The 16,892-nt window shown below is 38.8% G+C and overlaps 1 protein-coding gene across 4 annotated transcripts in view; it reads right to left on the bottom strand.

Moving 5' to 3' along the window:
• The window catches only part of LOC118382419 (cyclin-dependent kinase-like 5), a 248,731-nt gene that overhangs the window by 128,769 nt on the left and 103,070 nt on the right, over positions 1 to 16,892 (bottom strand). For all 4 annotated transcript variants that reach the window (XM_052475786.1, XM_052475787.1, XM_052475788.1 and 1 more), the window contains exon 10: positions 1,197 to 1,363. In XM_052475786.1, the coding sequence (XP_052331746.1) occupies positions 1,197 to 1,363 (167 nt within the window). The remainder of the gene's footprint in view (positions 1 to 1,196; positions 1,364 to 16,892) is intronic.

Genomic DNA, 16,892 nt, shown 5'->3' with positions numbered 1-16,892 from the left:
ACCAGGAGAGAAATAGAGAGGGCTTTTATATTCATATTTGTTTCCTTCTATTCAGCTAGATATGACAAATCATTGATGTTCCCAACATATTGAGAATGGCAGAGTAGTAAATGTTCCCAACATATTGAGAATGGCAGAGTAGTGAATGTTCCCCAACATATTAAGAATGGCAAAGTAGTGAATGTTCCCCAACATATTGAGAATGGCAGAGTAGTGAATGTTCCCCAACATATTGAGAATGGCAGAGAAGTGAATGTTCCCCAACATATTGAGAATGGTATAGTAAATGTTCCCAACATATTGAGAATGGCAGAGTAGTGAATGTTCCCCAACATATTGAGAATGGCAGAGAAGTGAATGTCCCCCACATATTGAGAATGGTATAGTAAATGTTCCCAACATATTGAGAATGGCAGAGAAGTGAATGTCCCCTACATATTGAGAATAGTATAGTAAATGTTCCCAACATATTGAGAATGGCAGAGAAGTGAATGTCCCCCACATATTGAGAATGGTATAGTAAATGTTCCCAACATATTGAGAATGGCAGAGAAGTGAATGTCCCCCACATATTGAGAATGGTATAGTAAATGTTCCCAACATATTGAGAATGGCAGAGTAGTAAATGTTCCCAACATATTGAGAATGGTATAGTAAATGTTCCCAACATATTGAGAATGGCAGAGTAGTGAATGTTCCCAACATATTGAGAATGGCAGAGTAGTGAATGTTCCCCAACATATTGAGAATGGCAGAGTAGTGAATGTTCCCCAACATATTGAGAATGGCAGAGTAGTGAATGTTCCCCAACATATTGAGAATGGCAGAGTAGTGAATGTTCCCCAACATATTGAGAATGGCATAGTAAATGTTCCCAACATATTGAGAATGGTATAGTAAATGTTCCCAACATATTGAGAATGGTATAGTAAATGTTCCCAACATATTGAGAATGGCAGAGTAGTGAATGTTCCCCAACATATTGAGAATGGCAGAGTAGTGAATGTTCCCCAACATATTGAGAATGGCAGAGAATTGAATGTCCCCCACATATTGAGAATGGCATAGTAAATGTTCCCCAACATATTGAGAATGGCAGAGAAGTGAATGTCCCCCAACATATTGAGAATGGCATAGTAGCATATACTATACTGTTCCTTTCCCAGCTCCCTGCCTGGTGTAATACTGTTGGCTACCTGGTGGGGGCGCTGTTGTCCGTGTGATGAGGCTTCCTCTTAGAGGAGCGGACTGGTGTTGGTGTAGGAGGTCCAGGTCGCTCCACCGGTCGCGGTGTCTGGAAGGCATGGTGGTCCAAACTCTGCTCCGTTAGAAACCGCTCTGTAGGACTCAACAGCAGCAGGTTCTGCACACACACCCCCACACACACAGTGTCAACATGTCTTCAACAAGCTCCCCTCTCAGTCCTCACTAGTATGCAGTGTGAGTCATCATGATAATCATCAACATCAGACTGAAATAGACCAGCTTCACACTCTATATTAATAATATTCAGGGAAATGAAAAGCTCCAACTTCATTGGTTTTAATTGAGCTGCCTATGTGAGTCACTAAGGAGAGATGTTTTGCCCAAAAAGCTCCTTGGACATGGTGGTGTTTTTCTCCCTGTCCACCTGATGAAATGAAAGTGAAGGATCTCCAGTCTCAGAGGACAGGTTAGGCCCAATAGAGAGGAGAGGAGCTCCGACAACACCACTACGGCTGAGGAGCAGTTAGAAGAGACCTGTGATGTCACTATTACATGTTATGTCACTGAATATATCCACACTTATTTGGATAGTGAAGCTAAATATTTTAACATGGCACTATACTCCAACATTTTGTCTATGAGATCAAATGTTTCATAAAAGGTCATTTGCGGATAGATGATTAGTAAGACATTGTTTAAGCAGTCAGTGGTAGGATGCAGTAGTCAGCGGTAGGATGCAGTAGTCAGCGGTAGGATGCAGTAGTCAGTAGAAGGATGCAGTAGTCAGTAGTAGGATGCTGTAGTCAGTAGAAGGATGCAGTAGTTAGGGGTAGGATGCAGTAGTCAGGAGTAGGATGCAGTAGTTAGGGGTAGGATGCAGTAGTTAGCGGTAGGATACAGTAGTCAGTAATAGGATGCAGTAGTCAGAAGAAGGATGCTGTAGTCAGTAGAATGATGCAGTAGTTAGCAGTAGGATGCAGTAGTCAGTGGTAGGATGCAGTAGTCAGTAGAAGGATGCAGTAGTCAGTAGAAGGATGCAGTAGTAAGCGGTAGGATGCAGTAGTCAGGAGTAGGATGCTGTAGTCAGTAGAAGGATGCAGTAGTCAGTAGAAGGATGCTGTAGTCAGTAGAAGGATGCAGTAGTAGGCGGTAGGATGCAGTAGTCAGGAGTAGGATGCAGTAGTCAGAAGAAGGATGCTGTAGTCAGTAGAAGGATGCAGTAGTAAGCGGTAGGATGCAGTAGTTAGCTGTAGGATGCAGTAGTCAGTGGTAGGATGCAGTAGTCAGTAGAAGGATGCAGTAGTAAGCGGTAGGATGCAGTAGTTAGCAGTAGGATACAGTAGTCAGTAATAAGATGCAGTAGTCAGTAGAAGGATGCAGTAGTCAGTAGAAGGATGCAGTAGTCAGTGGTAGGATGCAGTAGTTAGCAGTAGGATACAGTAGTCAGTAATAAGATGCAGTAGTCAGTAGAAGGATGCAGTAGTCAGTAGAAGGATGCAGTAGTCAGTGGTAGGATGCAGTAGTTAGCAGTAGGATGCAGTAGTCAGTAATAAGATGCAGTAGTCAGTGGTAGGATGCAGTAGTTAGCAGTAGGATGCAGTAGTCAGTGGTAGGATGCAGTAGTTAGCGGTAGGATGCAGTAGTTAGCGGTAGGATGCAGTAGTTAGCGGTAGGATGCAGTAGTAAGCGGTAGGATGCAGTAGTAAGCGGTAGGATGCAGTAGATAGCGGTAAGATGCAGTAGTCAGCGGTAGGATGCAGTAGTTAGCGGTAGGATGCAGTAGTAAGCGGTAGGATGCAGTAGTTAGCAGTAGGATGCAGTAATTAGGGGTAGGATGCAGTAGTCAGTAGTAGGATGCAGTAGTCAGTGGTAGGATGCAGTAGTTAGCGGTATGATGCAGTAGTAAGCGGTAGGATGCAGTAGTTAGCTGTAGGATGCAGTAGTCAGTAGTAGGATGCAGTAGTCTGTAATAGGATGCAGTAGTCAGGGATAAGATAGTGTGCTGAATGTTCTCAGTAATCATCGCCTACAAGAACAGCAGCAACAGCACTGTGCTGCCCACCAGATTGCCATCACAGTCTGTTTACAGCTACAGTTCAGTCTGTTTACAGCTACAGATCACAGTCTGTTTACAGCTACAGATCACAGTCTGTTTACAGCTACAGATCACAGTCTGTTTACAGCTACAGATCACAGTCTGTTTACAGCTACAGATCACAGTCTGTTTACAGCTACAGATCACAGTCTGTTTACAGCTACAGTTCACAGTCTGTTTACAGCTACAGATCACAGTCTGTTTACAGCTACAGATCACAGTCTGTTTACAGCTACAGATCACAGTCTGTTTACAGCTACAGATCACAGTCTGTTTACAGCTACAGTTCAGTCTGTTTACAGCTACAGATCACAGTCTGTTTACAGCTACAGATCACAGTCTGTTTACAGCTACAGATCACAGTCTGTTTACAGCTACAGTTCACAGTCTGTTTACAGCTACAGATCACAGTCTGTTTACAGCTACAGATCACAGTCTGTTTACAGCTACAGTTCACAGTCTGTTTACAGCTACAGATCACAGTCTGTTTACAGCTACAGTTCACAGTCTGTTTACAGCTACAGTTCACAGTCTGTTTACAGCTACAGTTCACAGTCTGTTTACAGCTACAGATCAGTCTGTTTACAGCTACAGATCACAGTCTGTTTACAGCTACAGGTTCTGTCTAAGGTTCTGTCTAGCAACAGGGATGCACAGTCTGGTATCAATAACCATGACAGCCTTGAGTTGGGGAGGAGTGAGCACTTTGGGGTAGAGGTCAGGTCAGATGAAGTGAGGAAGAACAGATCTCACTAAGGTTCTGTCTAGCAACAGGGATGCATTGGCTGTTTGGTTGTAGAGGAGGAGACTCAGCCTAGGAGAAAGGGTTAAATATCAGCGCTTGTGTGACATGTTTATTTGTCTGAATACAGCTGTGTCGACCCTTTGGGAAGAATACAACTTGGTTAAGCTTCTCTAGTGTCCGTGAGTTATTTACTCTGAAAAATGTGAACCTAACAATATACATTACAGATACATTACACACATTACATATACATTACACTACAGATACATTACACACATTACATATACATTACACTACAGATACATTACAGGTATATTAGATACATTACACTACAGATACATTACACACATTACATATACATTACACTACAGATACATTACAGATACATTACAGGTATATTAGATACCTTACATTACAGATACATTACACTACAGATACATTACAGGTATATTAGATACCTTATATTACAGATACATTAGATACATTACATTACAGATACATTACAGGTATATTAGATACCTTACATTACAGATACATTAGATACATTACACTACAGATACATTACAGGTATATTAGATACCTTACATTACAGGTATATTAGATACATTACATTACAGATACATTACATGTATATTAGATACCTTACATTACAGATACATTACAGGTATATTAGATACATTACATTACATATACCTTACATTACAGATATATTACAGATATATTACAGATACATTACATTACATATACCTTACATTACATATATATTACAGATACATTACATTACAGGTATATTACAGATACATTACATTACAGATACATTACATTACAGGTATATTGCGGATACATTACAGATACATTACATTACAGATACATTACATTACAGATACATTACATTACAGATACATTAAAGATACCTTACATTACAGATATATTACAGATACATTACATTACAGGTATATTACAGATACATTACATTACAGATACATTACATTACAGGTATATTGCGGATACATTACAGATACATTACATTACAGATACATTACATTACAGATATATTACAGATACATTAGATACATTACATTACAGATACATTACAGGTATATTAGATACCTTACATTACAGATACATTAGATACATTACACTACAGATACATTACAGGTATATTAGATACCTTACATTACAGGTATATTAGATACATTACATTACAGATACATTACATGTATATTAGATACCTTACATTACAGATACATTACAGGTATATTAGATACATTACATTACATATACCTTACATTACAGATACATTACAGATACATTACATTACATATACCTTACATTACAGATACCTTACATTACAGATATATTACATTACATATACCTTACATTACAGATACCTTACATTACAGATACCTTACATTACAGATACCTTACATTACAGATACCTTACATTACAGATACCTTACATTACAGATACCTTACATTACAGATACCTTACATTACAGATATATTACAGATATATTACAGATACATTACATTACATATACCTTACATTACATATATATTACAGATACATTACATTACAGGTATATTACAGATACATTACATTACAGATACATGACATTACAGATACATTACAGGTATATTAGATACATTACATTACATATACCTTACATTACAGATACATTACAGATACATTACATTACATATACCTTACATTACAGATATATTACAGATACAGATATATTACATTACATATATACATTACAGATACATTACATTACAGATACGGATACATTACAGATACCTTACATTACAGATACATTACATTACAGATACCTTACATTACAGATACATTACATTACAGATACCTTACATTACAGATACCTTACATTACAGATATATTACAGATATATTACAGATACATTACATTACATATACCTTACATTACAGATATTATATTACAGATACATTACATTACAGATATATTACAGATACATTACATTACAGATACATTACATTACAGGTATATTACAGATACATACATTACAGATACATTACATTACAGATACATTACATTACAGATACATTACATTACAGATACATTACAGATACATTACATTACAGATATATTACAGATACATTACATTACAGGTATATTACAGATACATTACATTACAGATACATTACATTACAGGTATATTGCGGATACATTACAGATACATTACATTACAGATACATTACATTACAGATATATTACAGATACATTACATTACAGGTATATTACATATACCTTACATTACAGATATATTACAGATACATTACATTACAGGTATATTACAGATACATTACATTACAGATACATTACATTACAGGTATATTGCGGATACATTACAGATACATTACATTACAGATACATTACATTACAGATATATTACAGATACATTACATTACAGGTATATTACATTACAGATATATTACAGATACATTACATTACAGATACATTACATTACAGATACATTACATTACAGATACATTACATTACAGATATATTACAGATACATTACATTACAGGTATATTACATTACAGATATATTACAGATACATTACATTACAGATACATTACATTACAGATACATTACATTACAGATACATTACATTACAGATATATTACATTACAGGTATATTACATATACCTTACATTACAGATATATTACAGATACATTACATTACAGGTATATTACAGATACATTACATTACAGATACATTACATTACAGGTATATTGCGGATACATTACAGATACATTACATATACATTATATTACAGATACATTACATCACAGGTATATTACAGATACATTACATTACAGATACATTACATTACAGGTATATTACAGATACATTACATTACAGATACATTACATTACAGGTATATTGCGGATACATTACAGATACATTACAGATACATTATATTACAGATACATTACATCACAGATACATTACAGGTATATTAGATACATTACATTACAGATACATTACATTACAGATACATTACATCACAGATACATTACAGGTATATTAGATACATTACATTACAGATACATTACATTACAGATACATTACATTACAGATACATTATATTACAGATACATTATATTACAGATACATTACAGATACATTATATTACAGATACATTACATTACAGATACATTACATTACAGATACATTACAGATACATTATATTACAGATACATTACAGATACATTATATTACAGATACATTACAGATACATTATATTACAGATACATTACATCACAGATACATTACAGATACATTACATCACAGATACATTACATTACATTACAGATACATTACAGATACATTACATTACATTACAGATACATTACATTACAGGTATATTGCAGATACATTACAGATACATTACAGGTATATTAGATACCATACATTACAGGTATATTAGATACATTACATTACAGATACATTACATCACAGATACATTACATCACAGATACATTATATTACAGATACATGATATTACAGATACATTTTACATTACAGATACATGACATTACATATACCTTACATTACAGATACATTATATTACAGATACATTACAGGTATATTAGATACCATACATTACAGGTACATTACAGGTATATTAGATACCATACATTACAGGTACATTACAGGTATATTAGATACCATACATTACAGGTACATTACATTACAGATACATTACGGATACATTACGGATACATTACATCACAGATATATGACAGATACATGACAGATACATTACATTACAGATACATTACATCACAGGTACATTACGGATACATTACGGATACATTACATCACAGATATATGGCAGATACATGACAGATACATTACATTACAGATACATTACAGATACATTACAGATACATTACATTACAGATACATCACAGGTACATTACGGATACATTATAGATACATTACATTACAGATACATTACATTACAGATACATTATATTACAGATACATTATATTACAGATACATGACAGATACATTACATTACAGATACATCACAGGTACATTACAGATACATTACAGATACATTACATTACAGATACATCACAGGTACATTACGGATACATTATAGATACATTACATCACAGGTACATTACAGATACATTACAGATACATTACATTACAGATACATTACAGATACATTACATCACAGGTACATTACAAATACATGACAGATACATTACAGATACATTATATTACAGATACATTACAGATACATTATATTACAGATACATTACAGATACATTACAGATACATTACAGGTACATTACGGATACATTACAGATACATTACAGATACATTACGGATACATTACAGATACATTACAGATACATTACATCACAGGTACATTACGGATACATTACAGATACATTACATTACAGATACATTACGGATACATTACAGATACATTACAGATACATTACAGATACATTACGGATACATTACAGATACATTACATCACAGGTACATTACGGATACATTACAGATACATTACAGATACATTACAGATACATTACGGATACATTACAGATACATTACATCACAGGTACATTACGGATACATTACAGATACATTACATTACAGATACATTACGGATACATTACAGATACATTACGGATACATTACATTACAGATACATTACATTACAGATACATTACAGATACATTACGGATACATTACAGATACATTACAGATACATTACGGATACATTACAGATACATGACATTACAGATACATTACATTACAGATACATTACAGATACATTACATCATAGGTACATTACGGATACATTACAGATACATTACGGATACATTACGGATACATTACAGATACATTACAGATACATTACAGATACATTACAGATACATTACAGATACATTACGGATACATTACGGATACATTACGGATACATTACAGATACATTACAGATACATTACGGATACATTACGGATACATTACAGGTACATTACGGGTACATTACGGATACATTACGGATACATTACAGATACATTACAGATACATTACATTACGGATACATTACGGATACATTACAGATACATTACATTACGGATACATTACATTACGGATACATTACAGATACATTACGGATACATTACAGATACATTACATTACGGATACATTACAGATACATTACATCACAGGTACATTACGGATACATTACAGATACATGGCATTACAGATACATTACATCACAGGTACATTACGGATACATTACAGATACATTACATTACAGATACATTACATCACAGGTACATTACGGATACATTACAGATACATTACATTACAGATACATTACATCACAGGTACATTACGGATACATTACAGATACATTACATTACAGATACATTACATCACAGGTACATTACGGATACATTACAGATACATTACAGATACATTACATTACAGATACATTACATCACAGGTACATTACGGATACATTACAGATACATTACATTACAGATACATTACATCACAGGTACATTACGGATACATTACAGATACATTACATTACAGATACATTACATCACAGGTACATTACGGATACATTACAGATACATTACAGATACATTACATTACAGATACATTACATCACAGGTACATTACGGATACATTACAGATACATTACATCACAGGTACATTACGGATACATTACATTACAGATACATTACATTACGGATACATTACGGATACATTACATTACGGATACATTACGGATACATTACAGATACATTACAGATACATTACAGATACATTACAGATACATTACAGATACATTACAGATACATTACATCACAGGTACATTACGGATACATTACGGATACATTACGGATACATTACAGATACATCACAGATACATTAGATACATTACAGATACATTACAGGTACATTACAGATACATTACATTACAGATACATGACAGATACATTACAGATACATTACGGATACATTACGGATACATTACAGATACATTACAGATACATTACAGATACATTACAGATACATTACAGATACATTACGGATACATTACAGGTACATTACAGATACATTACATCACAGGTACATTACAGATACATTACAGATACATTACGGATACATTACGGATACATTACAGATACATCACAGATACATTAGATACATTACAGATACATTACAGATACATTACAGGTACATTACAGATACATTACATTACAGATACATGACAGATACATTACATGACAGATACATGACAGATACATGACAGATACATGACAGATACATTACATTACAGATACATGACAGATACATGACATTACAGATACATTACAGATACATCACAGATACATTACATTACAGATACATTATATTACAGATACATTATATTACAGATACATTATATTACAGATACATTATATTACAGATACATGACATTACAGATACATGACATTACAGATACATTACAGATACATTACAGGTACATTTACATTTAAGTCATTTAGCAGACGCTCTTATCCAGAGCGACTTACAAATTGGTGCATTCACCTTATGACATCCAGTGGAACAGCCACTTTACAATAGTGCATCTAAATCTTTTAGGGGGGTGAGAAGGATTACTTTATCCTATCCTAGGTATTCCTTAAAGAGGTGGGGTTTCAGGTGTCTCCGGAAGGTGGTGATTGACTCCGCTGTCCTGGCGTCGTGAGGGAGTGTGTTCCACCATTGGGGAGCCAGAGCAGCGAACAGTTTTGACTGGGCTGAGCGGGAACTGTACTTCCTCAGTGGTAGGGAGGCGAGCAGCCCAGAGGTGGATAAACGCAGTGCCCTTGTTTGGGTGTAGGGCCTGATCAGAGCCTGGAGGTACTGAGGTGCCGTTCCCCTCACAGCTCCGTAGGCAAGCACCATGGTCTTGTAGCGGATGCGAGCTTCAACTGGAAGCCAGTGGAGAGAGCGGAGGAGCGGGGTGACGTGAGAGAACTTGGGAAGGTTGAACACCAGACGGGCTGCGGCGTTCTGGATGAGTTGTAGGGGTTTAATGGCACAGGCAGGAGCCCAGCCAACAGCGAGTTGCAGTAATCCAGACGGGAGATGACAAGTGCCTGGATTAGGACCTGCGCCGCTTCCTGTGTGAGGCAGGGTCGTACTCTGCGGATGTTGTAGAGCATGAACCTACAGGAACGGGCCACCGCCTTGATGTTAGTTGAGAACGACAGGGTGTTGTCCAGGATCACGCCAAGGTTCTTAGCGCTCTGGGAGGAGGACACAATGGAGTTGTCAACCGTGATGGCGAGATCATGGAACGGGCAGTCCTTCCCCGGGAGGAAGAGCAGCTCCGTCTTGCCGAGGTTCAGCTTGAGGTGGTGATCCGTCATCCACACTGATATGTCTGCCAGACATGCAGAGATGCGATTCGCCACCTGGTCATCAGAAGGGGGAAAGGAGAAGATTAATTGTGTGTCGTCTGCATAGCAATGATAGGAGAGACCATGTGAGGTTATGACAGAGCCAAGTGACTTGGTGTATAGCGAGAATAGGAGAGGGCCTAGAACAGAGCCCTGGGGGACACCAGTGGTGAGAGCGCGTGGTGAGGAGACAGATTCTCGCCACGCCACCTGGTAGGAGCGACCTGTCAGGTAGGACGCAATCCAAGCGTGGGCCGCGCCGGAGATGCCCAACTCGGAGAGGGTGGAGAGGAGGATCTGATGGTTCACAGTATCGAAGGCAGCCGATAGGTCTAGAAGGATGAGAGCAGAGGAGAGAGAGTTAGCTTTAGCAGTGCGGAGCGCCTCCGTGATACAGAGAAGAGCAGTCTCAGTTGAATGACTAGTCTTGAAACCTGACTGATTTGGATCAAGAAGGTCATTCTGAGAGAGATAGCGGGAGAGCTGGCCAAGGACGGCACGTTCAAGAGTTTTGGAGAGAAAAGAAAGAAGGGATACTGGTCTGTAGTTGTTGACATCGGAGGGATCGAGTGTAGGTTTTTTCAGAAGGGGTGCAACTCTCGCTCTCTTGAAGACGGAAGGGACGTAGCCAGCGGTCAGGGATGAGTTGATGAGCGAGGTGAGGTAAGGGAGAAGGTCTCCGGAAATGGTCTGGAGAAGAGAGGAGGGGATAGGGTCGAGCGGGCAGGTTGTTGGGCGGCCGGCCGTCACAAGACGCGAGATTTCATCTGGAGAGAGGGAGAAAGAGGTCAGAGCACAGGGTAGGGCAGTGTGAGCAGAACCAGCGGTGTCGTTTGACATAGCAAACGAGGATCGGATGTCGTCGACCTTCTTTTCAAAATGGTTGACGAAGTCATCTGCAGAGAGGAGGAGGGGGGAGGATTCAGGAGGGAGGAGGAGGTGGCAAAGAGCTCACTAGGGTTAGAGGCAGATGCTTGGAATTTAGAGTGGTAGAAAGTGGCTTTAGCAGCAGAGACAGAGGAGGAAAATGTAGAGAGGAGGGAGCGAAAGGATGCCAGGTCCGCAGGGAGGCGAGTTTTCCTCCATTTCCGCTCGGCTGCCCGGAGCCCTGTTCTGTGAGCTCGCAATGAGTCGTCGAGCCACGGAGCGGGAGGGGAGGACCGAGCCGGCCTGGAAGATAGGGGACATAGAGAGTCAAAGGATGCAGAAAGGGAGGAGAGGAGGGTTGAGGAGGCAGAATCAGGAGATAGGTTGGAGAAGGTTTGAGCAGAGGGAAGAGATGATAGGATGGAAGAGGAGAGAGTAGCGGGGGAGAGAGAGCGAAGGTTGGGACGGCGCGATACCATCCAGTAGGGGCAGTGTGGGAAGTGTTGGATGAGAGCGAGAGGGAAAAGGATACAAGGTAGTGGTCGGAGACTTGGGGGAGTTGCAATGAGGTTAGTGGAAGAACAGCATCTAGTAAAGATGAGGTCGAGCGTATTGCCTGCCTTGTGAGTAGGGGGGAAGGTGAGAGGGTGAGGTCAAAAGAGGAAAGGAGTGGAAAGAAGGAGGCAGAGAGGAATGAGTCAAAGGTAGACGTGGGGAGGTTAAAGTCGCCCAGAACTGTGAGAGGTGAGCCGTCCTCAGGAAAGGAGCTTATCAAGACATCAAGCTCATTGATGAACTCTCCGAGGGGACCTGGAGGGCGATAAATGATAAGGATGTTAAGCTTGAAAGGGCTGGTAACTGTGACAGCATGAAATTCAAAGGAGGCGATAGACAGATGGGTAAGGGGAGAAGAGAGAATGACCACTTGGGAGAGATGAGGATCCCGGTGCCACCACCCCGCTGACCAGAAGCTCTCGGGGTGTGCGAGAACACGTGGGCGGACGAAGAGAGAGCAGTAGGAGTAGCAGTGTTATCTGTGGTGATCCATGTTTCCGTCAGTGCCAAGAAGTCGAGGGACTGGAGGGAGGCATAGGCTGAGATGAACTCTGCCTTGTTGGCCGCAGATCGGCAGTTCCAGAGGCTACCGGAGACCTGGAACTCCACGTGGGTCGTGCGCGCTGGGACCACCAGATTAGGGTGGCCGCGGCCACGCGGTGTGGAGCGTTTGTATGGTCTGTGCAGAGAGGAGATAACAGGGATAGACAGACACATAGTTGACAGGCTACAGAAGAGGCTACGCTAATGCACGGAGATTGGAATGACAAGTGGACTACACGTCTCGAATGTTCAGAAAGTTAAGCTTACGTAGCAAGAATCTTATTGACTAAAATGATTAAAATGATACAGTACTGCTGAAGTAGGCTAGCTGGCAGTGGCTGCGTTGTTGACTTTGTAGGCTAGCTGGCAGTGGCTGCGTTGTTGACACTACACTAATCAAGTCGTTCCGTTGAGTGTAATAGTTTCTACAGTGCTGCTATTCGGGGCAGCTGGCTAGCTAGCAGTGTTGATTACGTTACGTTGCGTAAAAGAACGACAATAGCTGGCTAGCTAACCTAGAAAATCGCTCTAGACTACACAATTATCTTTGATACACAGACGGCTATGTAGCTAGCTATGTAGCTAGCTACGATCAAACAAATCAAACCGTTGTGCTGTAATGAAATGAAATGAAAATGTGATACTACCTGTGGAGCGAAGCGGAATGCGACCGGGTTGTTGAGTGCGGAAGTTCTATTCAGTAGACGTTGGCTAGCTGTTGGCTAGCTAGCAGTGTCTCCTACGTTAAGGACGACAAATAGCTGGCTAGCTAACCTCGGTAAATTAAGATAATCACTCTAAGACTACACGCTCTAAACTACACAATTATCTTGGATACGAAGACAGCAAAGACAACTATGTAGCTAGCTAACACTACACTAATCAAGTCGTTCAGTTGAGTGTAATAGTTTCTACAGTGCTGCTATTCGGTAGACAGTGGACGTTTGCTAGCTGGCTAGCTGCTGGGCAGATAGCAGTGTAGACTACGTTAGGACGACGAAATACGAAGTTGCAATAGAAGTGCTGACTGTTTCACTTTGTTGTCCCCTTTCTTTTCCTTTTCTTCTGTCCTTCTTTTGTCCTTATTTTGTCTTCCTTTCTTCTGTTAACTAGATATTTTTTGTTGTTATTCTTTGTAAGCTAGCTAGCTTCTTCCAGGAGAGTCCCTAGCAACTGCTTAGCAACAAGTAAACAATTCTGCTAGCAATTCAGCTAGCTAAGATAACTGTACAATTTTATGAAAAATAGTTAATTTTTCAAAAGCCTATCTTTTTTGGTTTGTTCCTTGTTTTGTCTTCTATTGAGTCTTGCAGTTCTCTCTTGATTTTCGATGTACTTCACTCTAAAAAAACATTTAAATCTCAATATATACAGGAGCTCATTTTTCAGCAGCTGCTCAATTTAGAACTCCGGAACATTATATTACAGATACATTATATTACAGATACATTATATTACAGATACATTACATCACAGATACATTACATCACAGATACATTATATTACAGATACATTATATTACAGATACATTACATTACAGATACATTACATTACAGATACATTACATTACAGATACATTATATTACAGATACATTACAGATACATTACATCACAGATACATTACATCACAGATACATTATATTACAGATACATTACATTACAGATACATTACATCACAGATACATTACATCACAGATACATTACATTACAGATACATTACATTACAGATACATTACATTACAGATACATTATATTACAGATACATTACATCACAGATACATTACAGATACATTACATTACAGATACATTACATTACAGATACATTATATTACAGATACATTATATTACAGATACATTACAGATACATGACATTACAGATACATGACATCACAGATACATTACGGATACATGACATTACAGATACATTACAGGTATATTACAGATACATTACAGATACATTACAGATACATGACATTACAGATACATGACATTACAGATACATGACATCACAGATATATTACAGATACATAACATTACAGATACATGACATCACAGATACATTACGGATACATGACATTACAGATACATTACAGATACATGACATTATAGGTATATTACAGATACATTACAGATACATTACAGATACATTACAGATACATTACATTACATATACATTACAGATAGATGTGCAGAAGATGAATGTGCAAGTAGAGATACTGGGGTGCAAAGGAGAGAATAATATAACAGTATGGGGATGGGGTAGTTGGGTGGGCAATTTACAGATGGGCTGTGTACAGGTGCAATGATAGGTAAGCTGCTCTGACAGCTGATGCTTAGTTAGTGAGGGAGATATAAGACTCTGCTTTGCTTTATCTTGGCCAGGTAGCAGCTGGAAATGATAAACTGCTCTCAACCTGCCCACCTGGTTAAATAAAGGTAAAATAAAAACTGCACCACCCACAACTGTAGTGCTCTCCAGAGGGTAGTGAGGTCTGCATAACACATCACCGGGGACAAACTACCTGCCCTCCAGGACACCTACACCACCCGATGTCACAGGAAGGCCATAAAGATCATCAAGGACAACAACCACCATAGCCACTGCCTGTTCACCCCGCTATCATCCAGAAGGCGAGGTCAGTACAGGTGCATCAAAGCTGGGACCGAGAGACTGAAAAACAGCTTCTATCTCAGGGCCATCAGACTGTTAAACAGCCACCACTAACATTGAGTGGCTGCTGCCAACATACAGACTTGAAATCATTGGCCACTTTAATAAATGGAACACTAGTCACTTTAATAATGTTTTCATATCTTGCATTACTCATCTCATATGTATATACTGTATTCTATCCTACTGTATCTTAGTCTATGCCGCTCATTGCTCATCCATATATTTATAATTCCATTCCTTTACTTTGTTGTGAAACTGTTAGATATCACTTCACTGTCGGAACTAGAAGCACAAGCATTACGATACACCCGCAATAACACCTGTTAAACATGTGACCAACAAAATTAGATTTGGTGGTGGCAGCATCATGCTGTGTGGATGTATTTCACAGGCAGGGACTGGGAGGCTAGTCAGGATCAAAAGAAAGATGAACGGAGCAAAGTACAGAGAGGCTCACCTTCCAACAGGACAACGACCCTTAGAACACAGCCAAGACAATGCAGGAGTGGCTTCGGGACAAGTCACTGAATGACCTTGAATGGCCAAGCCAGAGCCTGGACTTGAACCTGATTGAACATCTCTGGAGAGACCTGAAAATAGCTGTGTAGCAACGCTCCCCATCCAACCTGACAGAGCTTGAGAGGATCTACAGAGAAGAATGGGAGAAACTCCCCAAATACAGATGTGCCAAGCTTGTAGCGTCATACCCAAGAAGACTGAAGGCT

This window comes from Oncorhynchus keta, chromosome 22 (assembly GCF_023373465.1).
Source record: "Oncorhynchus keta strain PuntledgeMale-10-30-2019 chromosome 22, Oket_V2, whole genome shotgun sequence".
NCBI lineage: Eukaryota > Metazoa > Chordata > Actinopteri > Salmoniformes > Salmonidae > Oncorhynchus > Oncorhynchus keta.
Note: the sequence above shows the minus strand (reverse complement) of the source record. Positions and strands in the feature narration are given on the sequence as shown.